Raw genomic sequence first — 16,734 nt, forward strand, 5'->3', positions numbered from 1 at the left:
CTAACTAAGTTCTTTACGCGGTAGCTGACCATTTCGCTGGACATGGGGTAGAGATGTGCCATTGAGAGGCTATAAATATGTTGTCGCTGTTTCATGCAGATCGCACAAGTGATCATTCAACTTCCAACTGGTAATAATCCTGTATTATTCCCCTTTTAGAAGGATAGAATAGATATTCAGCTCTTTACCAGGATCATCTTCGTCACCTCCATATTTAGAAAGTAGAAACCGCTAAGGATAGATCGATATAAGATACACAAGATTTCAGCTCAGCGGTTTTCTTGGAACTCTCCCCTTTTATCTGTTTTCTTGCCAAACCATGAAGCTTAATCTCATTTTCTATGATATTTTTGAACACACGGGGCCTATGTGCTGTGTTTGTGGGTATTTAGGTTTTGTTTCTTATGCGTAGGGTATCGACGGGTCGTGATCGGTCAATCTCCGCCATTGCCTCTAATAATCTTCCGAACCAATCATGTGGTTTATTAGATTTTGCCGTAGCTAACCTGACCATTGCAAACAGAAGATAGGAAAGCTGCTAGTCATTAAGCTCGCTAGCCGATCCTCCTCCATCCGACATTCCGACGGAATCCTTTCTTTCACACAACCTCGATCAGAGAACTGTTTTGTGAACGTAGTCGCCTTCTGCAGCATCGCACGAGTAAGATAGCGGCCTCTTTGATCCGGTTGTATATTTCAGTATGTTTGTATACACGAGTTTTAAAGTTGTTGAGTTTTGTCCAACTTTGTCTGACGTTCTCCATTTTCAATATATGTCAAAATTGCATGCCTTTCGAACTTTTTTCATTACATTTTAATATATACTCTGAATTCCTGATGGTCAAGTTCTTGCCTTGCTAATTTGGAATCTCTTTATCCAACTTTCCATGACATTTTCATTTTCTTGTGTTGGTACATTTTCGATGTAAGATTTTTCCATCTTAGACGTTTTATTTCTTAGTGTATCTGTTCTTTTCATTCTGTTCATGAAGATTGATTTCTTTCACCATGTATTTGTCGTGGGATTGCGATCATTGATAATATATAGATTGTTCTCTCCAACTTCCCCCCCTAAGAAGTGAAAATAATTGCATATATGTTGTGACTTTCTTAGGTTTATTAACCCAGAGTACTATGTTGGATCCTATCACCATTGCAGCAATCATCAAGGGCGCAACAACCGTTTGGAGAGGTAATTAGTGGAAAGAACAATTTGGTGCAATTCAATAATTTCCTGTCCATTATACATACATCATCAATATAGAGTTCTTTTAAAATTGGAGGGCCGGAGATTTTGGACTGTCGCATCTTATTTTGTTTTTATTTGCATTGTTAGTGATTTTTATTGTAAACTTTGGTCGGAACATTTGATTAATTTTTCGCATTCGTCTAGCTGAAGAAATTAAATAAAACAAAAATTATGGACCAAACTCGAAAAAAATTCATAAAAAAAAAAAAAGAGAGAGAAAGAAGCCCAAGTGGATCTTCTTTTGATTATTTTTGTCTTTGGTGAACTTTTTTTAAGTTTTTGGTCACAGTTTTTAACATTTTCAATCGCCTCATTAAGGTGAATAGTAATCCAAAAGAAGCACCTAGCTAAAACTTATTTTCTTGGGGAGAACTCAGATGTCAGTATATATTTTTGTTTGAACAAAAAAAAAAAAACATCAGATGTATGTATAGTATGTGCTGGAAATTTACAAGATTCTTAGATAAATAAGGAAATAATCATTTTCTTTTTCACCGCAGTATATCAACAAAGGAGATTAGAGAATAGGATAATGGAGATGGAGCTACAAATTCTGATTCAAATGCACAATGAATTGGAGATGCAGAGGCAGATGCTAGGGTACCCGGTCCGGCACTTCCACCACTGATGGACCCATGCATGGGATGGGAAATGCTTTCTTTGTGTTTCTTCTCCTGTTTGAATGCTTTCTTTGTGATTCTTCTCCTGTTTGAATGCTATCTTTGTGTGTCTGTGATTTGTTTAGCCTATAAATAGGCTTGTAATCACAAAGTTGAGACAGTGTTTGAGAAACACAGTTTCTCAGTGTAATACAATTGAGTGTTTATGAAATACAAAGTTAGTGAGAGTTAGATTGATACTCCTTTGTTTGCATCAGTTCAAAATAATTATCCTTCTGTGCTTTCTTTCTTTCTTTCTTTCTTTCCGTTGGAATGCTTTCTTTGTGTGTTTGCGTTTTGTTCGAAATAATTATACTTTTTCTGTGACATGGTCACGTGTATGTATGTATATATATACACACATGAATGTGATATTTTTCGTTTTGAGATTTTAATTGGGAGATAGCACACAATTGATCAACTGGGGGATGAGTGTTCAGCGTCAGGGTTAATGGACAAACATTTTGAGAATCACAAAGTTGACAAACAAACAGGATATAAAAAAGTCATTTTTTAAATGCATATGAACATAACTTTCCATACGCCATATAAAGAAATGAAAACACTAGGGGTAGTGAACCTTTGGCTACCAAAAATGTACGAATAGTGTGTGGGGGCTAACTTTTGAGTCCCACACAAATAATCCAAACCGTTCAAAAATTTTAATCTAAATTTTTAAATGACCTTGTAAAAAATTAGCTCAATTGAAGTTGTGTAAATGGTTGATCAAATCTTTGACATTTTTATTTCTGAGGGTTAAATAATGGGAGACCCACCTCAAAGTGGCAGCGACACAAGTTTTAGCTCTGGGCCAACTCTGACTGATTGGTGTGCTTGGATTTTTACTGATTTAATTGATGCAGAGCATTGACTAATGTGCTTAAAAGTGATTTAAAAATGTTAGTTTTTACAATCTTACTCTTTATGTTTAAATTATAAAGCATGTAAGAGGTCTCAATTCAACACATTCCAATACTGCGAAATGTTGTGATAATTTAATCAATGTTGGTTGGCATTTTGGTTCATATATAAATTTTGGGTTAGCCAGGGCAGAATCAGTTCATGGTCTGCCCAGAGACATAAGGCTCGGTTGATTCGGTTTAATTTAGTTTACTCTTTAATTATGGACAATCGTTTATTTTCTTACCCTCAAGAATGAAGTTATTAAAAGTATGCTAGAGGCACATCGGTGTGGCACACCTCAGTCACACCTCTCTCACATACAGGTGGGGGCCCAAAAAATGGTGGGCCCCACCTGTATGTCAGAGAGGTGTGACAGAGGTGTGCCACACATGATGTGTCCCTAGCATCTTTGTAAAAGTATTTGAGTGGGTCCCATCTGTATGTGAGAGAGGTGTGACTGAGGTGTGCCACACATGATGTGCCCTTAGCAAATTTGTAAAAGTATTTGGTTAGGAATCTATATTAGAGCATCCACAATGTAATAATCAAAATCAAAAAGTTGTTAAAGTTAACGATGTTTGTTTAAAAAAAGTGCTCATATTGTAATAACCAAACTTAGCAACTTCTTAGCAACTCATCAAATATTGGCTTTTGAATAATCAAAACTAGCAACTTTTTACCAATAATCAAATCTAATGGTCCTCATATTTTTTCAATCAAGTACACCCATCATTACATAAAAACCTTCTCTCTCTTCCCTTCTCTCTCTCTCTCTCTCTCAACAACGTTTCCAGAAAATTATTTTCAAAAACTATTTTTGTTTAGAAACTTAAAAAAAACAAACAGCATTTACAAACAAAAAAAAAAAACTCTTTTGTTTTTACACAAAAACTGTTAGAAACTGTTTTTTTTTTAAACTGTTTTCTTTTTGAAAAAAAACTATTTAAAAAAATTCACTAAACTATTTTCTTTAAAAAAACTGTCTTTTTTTTCATAAAGAGTAGTCAAATTATGGTAAAAAAATTTAGTTTTTAGACTTTTGTAGTTTAAAAATGTGATGTGGCAAGTTTTGGTTATCCAATTTTTATTATTATATTGTGGACCTCTATATTGCTAACTTTAGCAATGTCTAAAATAGATAACCAAAAGATGATGTGACAATTTTTGATTATCCAATTTTAATTATTACATTGCAGATGCTCTTAGGCTAATTCTTCTCGGGGGCCATTTGGTTCACCGGAATGGTATAATAGGAATGCAATATCATTGTGCATGTTGGGCCAGTTGGCCCAATTTAGGTTCAATCTACATCCATCAGTATTCAAAATCTTCGCATTTTTATTTCCTTTCTGAAAGAAATTCATCGAACAATTTCAAGTTGTTACAAGGGCTGTCAAGCTAATGATCCTCACCTCCTTCAACAGAACCAGTTGTACAAAACTTGAACCCATTTTGTTTGCTGTGTCTCACTTCCGTAAAAACTACCACTCCCTTCCCTTGAATCCCTTTAACTACCTTTTGAACTCTTGTTCCTCTCTTTCGGACCTCAAGCGAATCCAAGCTCTTGTTCTCGCTAATGGGTCTCACAGAAACCTTCTGTTATCGACCAAACTCATCACTTTAGCCTGCTCCTTGGCTCCAAAAATGGACTATGCACGCCAAATGTTTGATGTAATGCCTGAAAAGGATGTGTTCGTTTGGAACAACCTGATTCGAGGCTACGCCAATCTGGGTCCTTGTCAAGAGGCCTTAATGCTCTATAGATACATGCATCGAATTGGGTTGTTACCGGACAGATATACTTTTCCTTTCGTTTTTCGGTCTTGTGCAGTCCTCTCGGCCTTGAGGGAAGGGAGGGAAGCACACTGCAATGTAATTAAGAACGGGTTCGATCTGGATGTGTTTGTGCGGAGTTCTTTGGTTACAATGTACTCACAGTGTGGGGAGACTTTGAGTTCGGAGTTAGTTTTTGGCGAAATGGTTGTGAGGAACATTGTTTCTTGGACTTCAATGATTGCGGGGTATGTACAAAATGGGCTTTTCGAAAAGGGCTTGGGTCATTTCCGAGAGATGATAGCTTTGGGAACTCAACCAAATGCAGTCACGCTTGTGAGTGTTCTTCCTGCCTGTGCCGGTTTGGAGTTTTTCAACTTGGGGAGTTTGGTTCATGGTTATGCTGTTAAACTGGGGGGTGGACTCGGATATTTCACCGACCAACACTTTGATAGCTTTGTATGGCAAGTGCGTAATTGTAGATACTGCCAACTGTTTGTTTGATCAGATGCCTGTCCGTAGCCTAGTCTCATGGAATTCCATGATTGCTACCTATGAACAGAACAATGCTGGTGGGAATGCAATCCAGCTCTTCCATAGAATGGAAATCAAGAACGTTGAATTTGATTATATCACAATGGTGACTGTCATATCAGCTTGTGCTAATTTGGGAGCACTCAATACTGGAAAATGGGTACATGAACTTGTGAGAAGCAGAGGCCTAGAAACCAATGTTTCGATCGCAAATGCTTTAATCGACATGTATGCAAAATGTGGGAACATAGACTTGGCCAGGGGTGTTTTCAACAGTTTGCCTCATAAAAGTGTGGTATCCTGGACTTCGATTATAGGGGCTTGTGCATCTCATGGGCATGTGGACGATGCTCTTAAGCTCTTCTCAAAGATGAAAGAAGAAGAAATTATGCCAAACAGCTTCACCTTCATGGCTGTTTTGACAGCTTGTAGGCATTCAGGTTTAGTAGAAGAAGGAAGGAAGCATTTTGAAAGCATGAGAAAAGATTACTCAATAGGACCTGGTTTAGAGCATTGTGCTTGTATGGTGGATCTTCTTGGTCGAGCTGGCCAATTAGCAGAGGCTTACGAATTTATTCATAGCATGCCAAGTGAGCCGAATAGTGATGTTTGGGGAGCTCTGCTTGGTGCTTGTAGAATCCATGGCAATCTTGAGCTAGCAGAGATTGTTGCTGACCGACGCTACAGATTGGAGCCTCAAACTGTTAGCTTTTACGTCCTTACGGCCAATATGTATGCTGAAGCTGGTAGGTGGGAAGATGTAGCAAGATTGAGAAAGTTGATGGAAGAAAGAGAGTTGAAAAAAAAGATTCTCGGCCATAGTTTTGTGGAGGTAAACCAGACGTTTCATACAATTTATCAAGTTCAGAACCACAGCATTCCTAAGAGGAAGCATATTCAACTGGGTCATATTCATCTCAAACACAGCAGCTCCAGAACCTACTGATGTTTTCACAAGCATTGGTGTCCTAATGAATATACAATCTAATGCTTAGGACACCAGATGTGAATACTTTGTTTCTTGTGAGCAACGATTGGCGAAATCCACATATGAAAGATCTAGGTACGTGAGTTGATTGGCCTATGTTCTAGATGGGATTCGGATGGATAAACAATCAGCAGTTTCCTAATGGTATATGGTGTCCAACAATCCCATTGCTGGCGGCAGTGCACTTAAAGTCGCAATAGCCACTTGGGTTGTAGGAAAATTGAAGACTCGTTGAAGTGAAAAACTCTTTATTCATTTTTTCAACTCAAAGCAAGGAATTTGTTCTCTGTCACTGAAATAATGGAAGCTTGTAATTTTTAAACCTAAGCTTATGTCATTGATGCAGCTTTTTAACTCATATTTATCCTTAAATATGGGTTTGTTCATTTAAGTACTACTATGTGTCAAATGATTGTTTCACTTAACTTTTTAGCCAAATTAAAGAAAAAATTGAGAAGATTAAACTTCGTCAGGAGAGAAGATTTTGGGGATTCTGTGGCACATATGTACATACTCCTATGATTCTAATGCTAGGTACACAACATGATCCACAACACCATCCACTACACGCCCCAAAACGACGTCGTTTTGGGGCGTCCCTAAAAAAAAAAATTTCTGAAATCTCATAATCAAATTGTGTTCCCCCTTTCCCCCAATTCCCAAAGGCCAAACCCATCGTTCAACAGAAGGGAGAGAGAACTGGGAATCACCATAGCCAACCACCGCCACCGCCACCGCCACCGCCACCGAACCCTCCTTATCCACCTCTAGCGACACCACTCCTGGCAAGAGAGAGGACCAGACTAATTCGAAATCGTCGGGTTTTCAGGACTCACGACCACCAGTGCGTACCAAGCTCTCTCTCTCTCTCTCTCTCTCTCTCTCTCTCTCTCATAATGCTCGCTCTCTATCTCTCTCATGCCGGAATGGAGATTTTTTGAAAAAAATTAGGGTTCCAAACAGATTGCGTAGCATTCCTGACAAAATGTCGGTACGTTCCGAGCATCTCAAACTTCGCAATTTTCAGTTTATTCGACTTTTGAAGCGCAATTGCTGAATTCCGTTTGGTTCTTCGATAAACCCTAAATTGTCCTCTCGGGTCCCGTTAGGGTTTTGATAATTCGCTTCAGTTGTGTGGTTCCTTCGTATTAAATCTGGATTCAGAAGCTTAGGACTAGTTCTGTTTATTTCATTTGCTAAATTGGATTGGAATTGGATTGGTGTTTTGGAATTCAGTGAGTTAATGTGTTTTGAATGCTTGATCACTGTCTAGAGCTTTGAATTATCTAGTTTTTGGCACTGCTTCCGTGTTTAGTTAATGTGCGGGTAACTGAAGTTGAACAATTTAGGGGGCTAATGGCAATAGTCAAGTTGTTTCCGCTAAATGGTATTCTAGTTGATGTGATGTACGTGAGGAGAATGATCTCGCTAGAAATCCGTGAATTTACATGTGTTTTAGTCCATAAAGTCCTTTTAATCATGACATTATTTTACTTTTGGGTTCTGTAAATTTCAGTGATTGGCATTCAATGCTGGTAGGAGAAAGCTACACTGAGATTGTTTGTGATTTGTAAGTAGCGTTAGTTATGATTTATGGGATTTTGCACTGTAGTTATAAAGGTCTCCACCTTGGCGATGACTGGCTCGTTACAAACTTGTGGTTATTTGTTATGCGATTTAGTTATGGAATGTTGTGTTATTTTTACGATGATCTATAGTGGTTAGTTGGGAAAGTGTTTATGTTATACACCAGTTAATGGTTTGTGGATTGTGGACTCTGTACCATATGGCTTCCCTACAAAATATGGCAGCCCTCTGAGACTATGTAGAAATGGTACGCACTGGTTACATGCATAAATGCTGAGTGAATTTTGTATTGTTGCGTTATTTTGATATGCGTAGTAAATAAATATTTCTATTGCCTGTTTTATTTTTTATCAGGTAAAAAAGTGTCACATTTGTGGGAGCCGTCCTTTATTGAAGCTGCATTAATGAAAAGTTGTCCAAACTATTTGTTTTGAGGTTGATTCTTTACTCGTGCGCTATAATTCTCATATTACAAGAGCTGCTTTCAATTGTTTGCCTTGTTCTCATTTGGGTGATGACAGGTCACTGGTTCAGAAGTAGTTGATTCAGACACTGAAGCAAGCTGACAGGTCACTGATTCAAGTAGTCCTGAAGTGGGGTTTGCGGCCAACTATCCTAATGAACCAAGAGGGAATAACTCTGTTTTGAGCTTAGGTAGGTCTGGAAGCATGCAAGAGGGTAATGAAAGTCGTTTGTTCAGTTCTGGGGCCGATATGTCTCAAGTGAGCGGAACTATGAATGGGAAGGCCAGGTATCATAGACTAGGCCTTCACCTTTGATGGCCATGGAGGAACTAAAGCGTTACAAAGAAAGTATTATAAACTCTAATAGCAAGGCCAGGTATTCTTCGTTTTTTAGAAGAATCCTACCAAGATCAAGAACAAGGAGTACCACGACTCCACTTTGAATGGTGCTATGCAAAAGGGAGAGAGAGCACAAAGCAGTTCCACAACTCCAAAATCCAGTTCCGCTTGGTGTATGGAGCGTCCAGCCAAGAAGAGATGCTAGCTACACTTAGGATTTTTCTTTTTCATTTTGCTTGTAATATAGCTTAGGGTAGATGATGATGATGATGTTCGGCTCATGGCCGTTGCTCCAATTTTACAATGTTTCATGGCTTGTTTAAAAAGATACAAGTTTGTACTCCATTTTTCTTTATTGGTTCTGTGTCCTGAAGCTCTTAATGCAAGGCTTGATTTTATTTTTTTTTCCTTTAGAGGTTCTATCTACCTTGAACATTTATGAAACAATGGGAATGTTGTTTTGCCATGAACTGCTGATTTGCCCTTTTTTCTGTTGCTACTGCTACTGACTGAGACGCTATGACGTTGGGCTAGACTAAAAACAAGGGAAACTCTATCGAATTTTTCAGAAAATACGAATACGGATATGACACAATATATCTTTCAAGATACGATACGGATATGGATACATTACTGCTGGGATATGGGGCATCTTCCCAAACATGATGCCCCATAACATGCAAGCAAATTTGACACAAGGCGGAACCATCTTCCTATTTTCTCCAACTCTTTGCCAAACCGGAACAAGCTTTAACCAATTTAGGCCTTCTTTTCCAAGTTCACAAGGCTTCTTCAATGGTCAAGTTTGGAGAGGTCAATCAATTCTTGCAGGCAGCCAATCTTGGGGAGGACAATCAAGTTTTATGGAAGACCAAGGTCAATATTGGGGGGGACTACAACCAAATCTACTACAAACTCAAGGGCATGGATGTGAAGGACAACCAAGTTTCACTGATATGATGAATGCAGCGAATAATAATGAAGAGTAGTTCACTTGGTTGTTCTATGGAAATGATGAATATGTATTGTTATTCTGATTGGTCATGACATTGATGAATCTGTAACAATATTAGCATTAATTACGACTGCTTTGTTGAACCTGTAAATGTTGCAATGTTGCAATGTGTTGGATTATATAGGGTGAATGCAATTTATATTAGTCATTCATATTGTGTTGTATCCGTATCCATATCCATATCGTATCCATATCCGTATCGTATCTTGAAAGATGTATTATATCGTATCCATATCCGTATCGTATCTTGAAAGATGTATCATATCGTATCCGTATCCATATCTTATCTTGTATTGTATCGTATCTGTATCGTATCCATATCCATATCGTATCTTGAAAGAGGTATTGTATTGTATCCGTATGCGTATCGTATCCATATCTGTATCGTATCTTGAAAGATGTATTGTATCGTATCCGTATCGTATCCGTATCCGTATCGTATCTTGAAAGATGTATTGTGTCGTATTCGTATCCGTATTTTCTGAAAAATTCGACAGAGTTTCTCTTGTTTTTAGTCTAGCCCGACATCATAGTGTCTCAGTCAAACGCATTGTCATCTTTACTCAATAAGTTGCCACAATAACAAACCATTCTAGATTGCTATGAATTAAAAGAAAAAAAACCAACAGTGCCATCCATCAACCTTATCAACAAATTTGAGCATTTGAACAATATATCTTGACCATACGATAGCAAAAAGAACTAGATTGCTCTCCAATGAAAAAAATACATAATGTTTTACAAAACAGGCATGAGCTGAACATCATTATCATTGTCTACCCTAAGCTATATTACAAGCAAAATGAAAAAAATCCTTAAGTGTCACTAGCATCTCTTCTTGGCTGGATGCCCCATACACCAAGGGGAACTTGATTTTGGAGTTGTGGAACTGCTTTGTGCTCTCCCTCTTGCTGGGACAGTAGCAGTTTTGATGATCTGGATGCAAAAAGCACCCAATTACAAGATTCTGATCTTCAGTTTTCAGCATAATAAGCATTGTCCTTCACTTCCATGCCCTTCAAGGCCATTGACCATCCTTGTGACTGAATAGGCATTGGCTCAACAAAGCCCAATCTGGTGATAGTCTCCAGGCAATAACCTATCAATCTTATAAGATCAAGAAGTTAATCAATAACACATCTTCAAAAGCTGTAGCAAGAATCTACACATTGAATCCAAACTCCAATACATGACAGCTGATGCATTAACAATCTCAATGTGCAAAACTAAGTAGGAAGAGGAATAATGCAGAAGGGATTTTCCAAAAATTTCACAATGCGTTAAATGCGCCAAAACTGATTGAAATTGGAACACTAATTAGAACCCTAAACTGTAGATTACAGTAGCCAAAGAGCTAATCTTGGCAAAAAGAGCTTCATGAAGCCCCTGCAATTCCTTTCACGCCATAATCTATAGATTATGGTAGCCAAAGAAAGCTTCAATACAGTATGCTTGAACTTGGAACTCCTACTATGCTAGCAGAATATGCACAACTGAAAAAAGAGAGAGAGATGAGCATGGATTTCTTGCTCTGATCCACACATCACACCCATCATCAGTGACAACTCCCCATGCATATTGTATCATCTCAAGTTAGTTTAACTTCTCAATCACCCGGAGTAAATTCTACAAAAATAAGTTACAATATGGCCATGGGCTAGCTATTATCGCTAAACAAGCAATAATTATCCACAGGATTTGCCGAAGGTTACACCCACTTTTTGTTTCATGCCCAGATACTATTTATCAGTGCACTGAAAAAGATAACATGTTGATCAAAAAAGAAAAAGATAAGATAGCTTTGTTACCTGTTTCCTTTCCAATTTTCCATTGCTATGGATATCAATAGAAGAACGAGTCAAAAGCCAGTGTCTTTGAGAGTCTGCGATCAAAAGCCAGATTCTTGATCTTGGTAGGATTCTTTTAAAAAATCTGAAAGTAGATCGAGTTAAATACGAGTGGGACAAATCCTTCAAAACAGTGGAAGGATTTTTGAAAAATTCTACTCTTACAAATGCTATAAGCGACACAATTCTAAAAGCACATGAAAAAATTAAAAAACAAGCTTGATAGTTCTCTGCAGAGAGTTTTAAGTACGGTATGGTAAATTACTAAGTTATACTAAACAAGCTCGTATCAATTTTGGCATCTCTAATAGTATCAGTGATGAGTTTGCTCTACTTGCCAAAGAGAAGGTATGATGGAAGATTGGGCATGGTTGTATGTCATCGTTAATCTCAAACATATGCCAGTAATTAGGTTATTTTTTTGTGCCAAGTGGTCTAAGAAATTCTCAAGTCTCAAAACTCTCTGCATTCGAACTATCATCCGACACAAAACTCTCTGCATTCGAACTATCATCAGCCAAAACTGATTGAAATTGGATCACTAATTGGAGCCCTAATTTTTTGTGCAAAAATCCCCAATATCTACGAATTGAAATTGGAACCCTAGTTCGATTGATACAACTGAGAGAGAGCGAGAGAGAGAGAGAGACCTTTGTTGGTGCGGCAACGGTGGTGGTCGAGTTCTTCGTCAACGTTCGAGATCGATACCAGTGATTGTGGTTCGAAGCTCGTCGGCGTACAAAGGTTCTAGTGGTCGGCAGTCATGGAGGCGTCTTGTTCGTCGGCAGTGGTGGTGGTGGTGGTTGGCGGTGGGTTGGGTGCGGTGGTCTTCTCTCTCTCACTCTCTCTTCCTCTGGAACGACTGAAGCGGATGGGAGTAGTAGAAACGCAATCTAATTTTGAGATTTCAGAATTTTTTTTTTTTTTTTTTAAGGAATGCCCCAAAACGACGTCGTTTTGGAGCGTGTAGCGGATGGTGTTGTGAATCTTGTAGTGTACCTAGCATTCCTGTTGGAGGAACCCAAAAAAGCAGGGAGATTTGTTTTTAAGTTCTAGAGTACTCCGTATCATTTACTGATTATCTGTCATTATCAAAGAAGGAAAAATCCTTACAGAGTTTGACCAAACTTTTCTAGAGATTTTGGCACAGTTTTTTTTGGTTGTTTTCTCTTCATCTTACAAGATTCGGATCCAAATTTTATACCATGTTTTTTGTCTTAACGAGGGAAATAAAAAAAGTATAAAAACATACACCGTTATTGAAAAAAGTTTATCTATGATGACGTAAAAGATCCAAAAATTTTACTTTTTCGATTTTTGGGGTCTTTGTGGTGACTTAAACAATCTTTTTTAAGCTTTGGTCTATGTATTTGTACTTTTATATTTTCCTCTTGTCGAGACAAAAAATATGGTACAGAAATTTGACCCGAATCTTGTAAAGTACCAAAAAAAAAAACCAAAAAGACCGTGTCAAAATGCCCCTAAAAAGTTAGGCCAGACTCAATGACATGGATTGACAACGGCGGAGCCATTAGGTCGAAAAATTATTTGGTGGTCTTCGGATGCCGTCACTTTGTGCCCACCACCCTTTTCCACCACACATATTTGTGGGGTTCAATAGCAAGTGTATGACTCACCGAAATGTGTGGTGAATAAGAGTGTTTGGGTTATCTTTGCGGCGGTCCCCCAAAACTATTGAATAATTTTGCGGAGAAGGGTAAGTTGATTTCAATGGCCATGCAATCTTGCCATAAAAATATCCATTTCAGTATAATTGTGACCTCACTAAAACTTCCAAATGCAGTAGTTAATATCTAATTGATCCAACAAATCATTAGATAATACTGTATTAGAATTGAAGTTATTGTACGTAATTTAATTAGTATTTAATTAGGAGCTTTTCTTTCGATTATCAACTGGAAAAAGAAAATAACCACCGAGGTGGTAGCCCAGTTGGCACAGGTGATGGACTTAAAGTGCCTTGCCCTTCGGATGCATTCGGGTTCGAGCCCTCCAGTTGCAAAAAACATACATGAGCCAGAGGGTCACGTGGAGGGCCTTATACAAGCTGTGTGCCTAGGTGGTGCTATAGTGACGGCCTGTATTTACAGATTGTAGTTATGGCTCGAACCGGACATTCTACAGTAAGTCGGGAGCCTCTATGGTCACGCTCAAGGGGTTGCTACGCCGATCGCCCAGTCCTATCCTTTAGATTATCCCAAAAAAAAAAAAAAACTGGAATAGTAAAATCTCTACACGGTTCTAAGCTTATGGCTCACAAGATTACAACTGTCACCTGTGGATTGGTGGTTGAATTGTCAATATTTTCTTTTTCCACGGTTGACTTGCCATGTAATATACTACCCTCTTTCTTTCAATTAGACCACAGATGTTTCAACTTCTAACTGGTTTAGTATTTTTGTTTCCTATGTGCAGGGGGTCGTGATCGTCGATCAAAGAACCGCGTAGCCTCTTTCTGTATCTCAAGAGTAAGATATCGACCTCTTTGTTATATATATTTTTGTGATTCGTATATAAAGTTCTGAAGTTGTTTTGTCCAATTTTTTTTCTAGCTTTTCTCCCTTTTCAATAGACGTCCGAATTACATTCTTTTCGATTTTTATTCAGTATATTCTATTTTCCAGATCGTCAAGTTTTTCGCTTTGGAAATTGGGATTTTTTTTTTTTTGGTGTGTACATGGAAGAAATCTATACTAGCCTTATCTAAAAGGGTAGAGAATGGAACCTTACAATGAGAATCGAAAATTTGTGCATACCAAATAAAAATAATTGGCATCTTAATTTGGAATCGTGTGGCAATTACTTTGACGTTAAAATTATGACATAATCATTCGGTTAAGATCGATCTAAACCGATCTTATGGATCCTGATAAAGGGAGCACCTTACCACTTGGCTACCCTTCATTCTCGCTCATAAGGATTTCTTTCACTTGGATGCGTCATGGAATTGTGACCATTGATAATAGAATTGGATGGTCATTCATTCTCTCCAACTCCCCCTACTAAGATTGCAGCCACGGTTAAAAAGTGCATGATGGTTCAAAATTAAATCTTCAAGTACCACAAAATAGGACATTTTAAACGCATAATTGTTATAAGCAATGGAATTGATGGGATTTTCTTTTCCTTGCGTGCCAATTTTGGAGGAATTGAAAAACGTTTAAAAGCATAACAACTCTTCAAATTTTGAACGGTCGTGGGAAGTCGTATTGGATAAGACAGCAGGATGTTCCTTCTTGTCTGATCATGATATTCCCTTTGGTAGGATTTGGCTGGGCGCCACAAGGGAAACATTAATCGTTTTTTTATTTTTTATTATTATTTTTTTTCGCTTTAGTCCTGCCGAGTTATTATCTTCATGCGGTCTTTCTCTAACATCAAATCTTCCTTAAATTCATATCTTCATTCTGCAGAAACAAACCCATCACTTACGTTGCGTGCCTTTCTTCTAATGGTTTTGTAACTTTTCAACCTTTTTTGCAGGGTGAAAGTAATTGCATATTGTGGATTTCTGAGGTTTATCAACACTATGTATCATACCGTCGCCGTGGCAATCGTCACCGGCATCTTCTCCGTCTCTGTAGCTCTTATGAGCTTTATAAAAGGTCCTTCTGAAGACATACTTGATATTTGCCTACCCTTACTTATAATTGGGTCCGTGCATGTTGTACATCTCACTATATATAAGTTCAAAAAATCTAGGGTTTATCTTGCTTATGCCATAATTAAGCACATTATAATAATAACCATGACAATTAAGCAACTTCACATAATTAAGCTAGTCTTAAGGTTTCAAACAAGCAACTAGCTTGTAAATCACTTCCTTGTTCATCGCACAGGAGGAATGGTCATACTCCATCCGTCCCTTTTTTAGAGTCCAGTATTCTATTTTGGATTGTCCCTTAATAAGTGTCCATTTTGTAAAATTAGTGGGAAAAGTTGGTGAATTTTCCATTTCATCCCTTAAAGTAGATTCCATTTTGAAAAGTTAATGAGTAAAAATATAATTATGATGTTTTCATAGAGGGTAAGGAGAGAAAGTGAAGGTAAAAGTTAATGTGAAAGGTGCAATGATAATATCTTTTTAATAAGTTGAAATTACGAAGCAAAAAAACTTAAAAAGAGGACAGAGGGAGTATTATTTATGCAACCAAGTTTAGGTAGAACCAACCGTGAAGGACTACTAAGTACTAAGAGCATCTACAGTGGAATAATCAAAACCAAAATATTGCTAAGATTAACAATGTTTGCTTAAAAAAGTGCTCACATTAGAATAACCAAATTTAGCAACCTCTTAGCAACTCATCAAATTTTGGACTTTGAATAATCAAAACTAGCAATCTTTTGCAAATAACCAAATCTTCTCTCTCAACTAACTACACCATCATAACACAAAAACCTTTTCTCTTCCCTTTTTTCTCTCTTGACAATATTTTCAAAAAGTAATTTTAAAAAATTGTATTTTCAGGTTTTTTTTTCCTTTTTTTTCAGTAAATTTTTTTTTTTTTACAAAAGACTATTTTTTTCAAAAATTTAAAAATTGTAAGTAAATAAAATGTGTTCTTAAAAAACTTTTTTTGGTAAATGGTTTTTGAGATTTCAAAACTGTTTTTTTTACACAAAATCTATTTTTTTAAAACTGTATGTATAGTTTTTAAAATTTTAAAATTGTTTGTGTAAATATTGTTCTTTTAAAAATTTTCAAAACTGTATTTACAATTTTTAAGTGAATAAAGTGTGTGTTTTGTAAAAATTGTTTTTTTTTTACACAACAACTTCTTCTTTTTCTTGAAAACTTTTTTTTAAACAACTGTTTTCTTTTCTTCAAAAATTGTTTTTTCAAAAAATGTGTGAAATGAAGAGAAAAAGTTTGAAGGGCCCATTGGTCTTGATTATGGACAAAAATTAACCAATATGGGATTTGACATTGCTAACTTTAGCAACCTCTAAATTGATAATCAAAATCTAATGTGTCATATTTTGATTATTCACATTTGATTTGAGCAGTTTTTTATTGAACCGTTCAATAAAAAACTATTCGGATGAGTCTTTTTTTTTTTTGCCGATTTCTCGCGGGTACCCTTAGAATCAAGAACATGAAGAATATATTGAGCGGCTCCGATCGTTGCAATTCGATCTGAAAAGGGGAGGTGCGGGTGGTAATAAGGTGTGGATAGGAAGAGGACTGATTATGTGGATATATATAGATGCATGTTCGGATTATGCGTCCGAATATTGGGTGTGACGCAAGTGGGAGTGGTATGTTGTGATGTGGTGGTGGTGTGAGCAAACCAACATGAATTGTGTCGTCATTGTTTCCCATTGTCTTGTTTGTGTAGGTGGATTGTGGTTGTA

General features: G+C 37.2%; 2 protein-coding genes and 1 long non-coding RNA gene across 3 annotated transcripts; all 3 read left to right on the top strand.

The window, feature by feature from the left end:
- The first annotated feature begins 608 nt into the window (after positions 1-608).
- LOC131301175 (uncharacterized) lies at positions 609-1,978 on the top strand. The gene is made up of 3 exons (XR_009191188.1): positions 609-661; positions 1,115-1,192; positions 1,750-1,978. It is a non-coding gene; the product is annotated as an uncharacterized LOC131301175 (long non-coding RNA).
- A 2,116-nt stretch (positions 1,979-4,094) lies between these two features.
- On the top strand, positions 4,095-6,457 carry LOC131301134 (pentatricopeptide repeat-containing protein At4g14820-like). The gene has a single exon (XM_058327309.1). It carries the CDS (start codon positions 4,979-4,981, stop codon positions 6,062-6,064), a length of 1,086 nt encoding a protein of 361 aa, XP_058183292.1. The 5' UTR covers positions 4,095-4,978; the 3' UTR covers positions 6,065-6,457.
- Positions 4,213-4,924, top strand: LOC131299800 (pentatricopeptide repeat-containing protein At2g33760-like). The gene is made up of 2 exons (XM_058325375.1): positions 4,213-4,836; positions 4,913-4,924. Exons 1-2 carry the CDS (start codon positions 4,213-4,215, stop codon positions 4,922-4,924), a joined length of 636 nt encoding a protein of 211 aa, XP_058181358.1.
- Positions 6,458-16,734: the final 10,277 nt, after the last annotated feature.

The sequence above is a fragment of the Rhododendron vialii genome, chromosome 9a (assembly GCF_030253575.1).
Source record: "Rhododendron vialii isolate Sample 1 chromosome 9a, ASM3025357v1".
In the NCBI taxonomy this organism is placed as follows: domain Eukaryota; kingdom Viridiplantae; phylum Streptophyta; class Magnoliopsida; order Ericales; family Ericaceae; genus Rhododendron; species Rhododendron vialii.

Bases quoted from the DNA above. Each gene is read 5' to 3' on its own strand.
- LOC131299800 (XM_058325375.1), top strand. From the start codon at position 4,213: ATGATCCTCACCTCCTTCAACAGAACCAGTTGTACAAAACTTGAACCC.
- LOC131301134 (XM_058327309.1), top strand. From the start codon at position 4,979: ATGGTTATGCTGTTAAACTGGGGGGTGGACTCGGATATTTCACCGACC.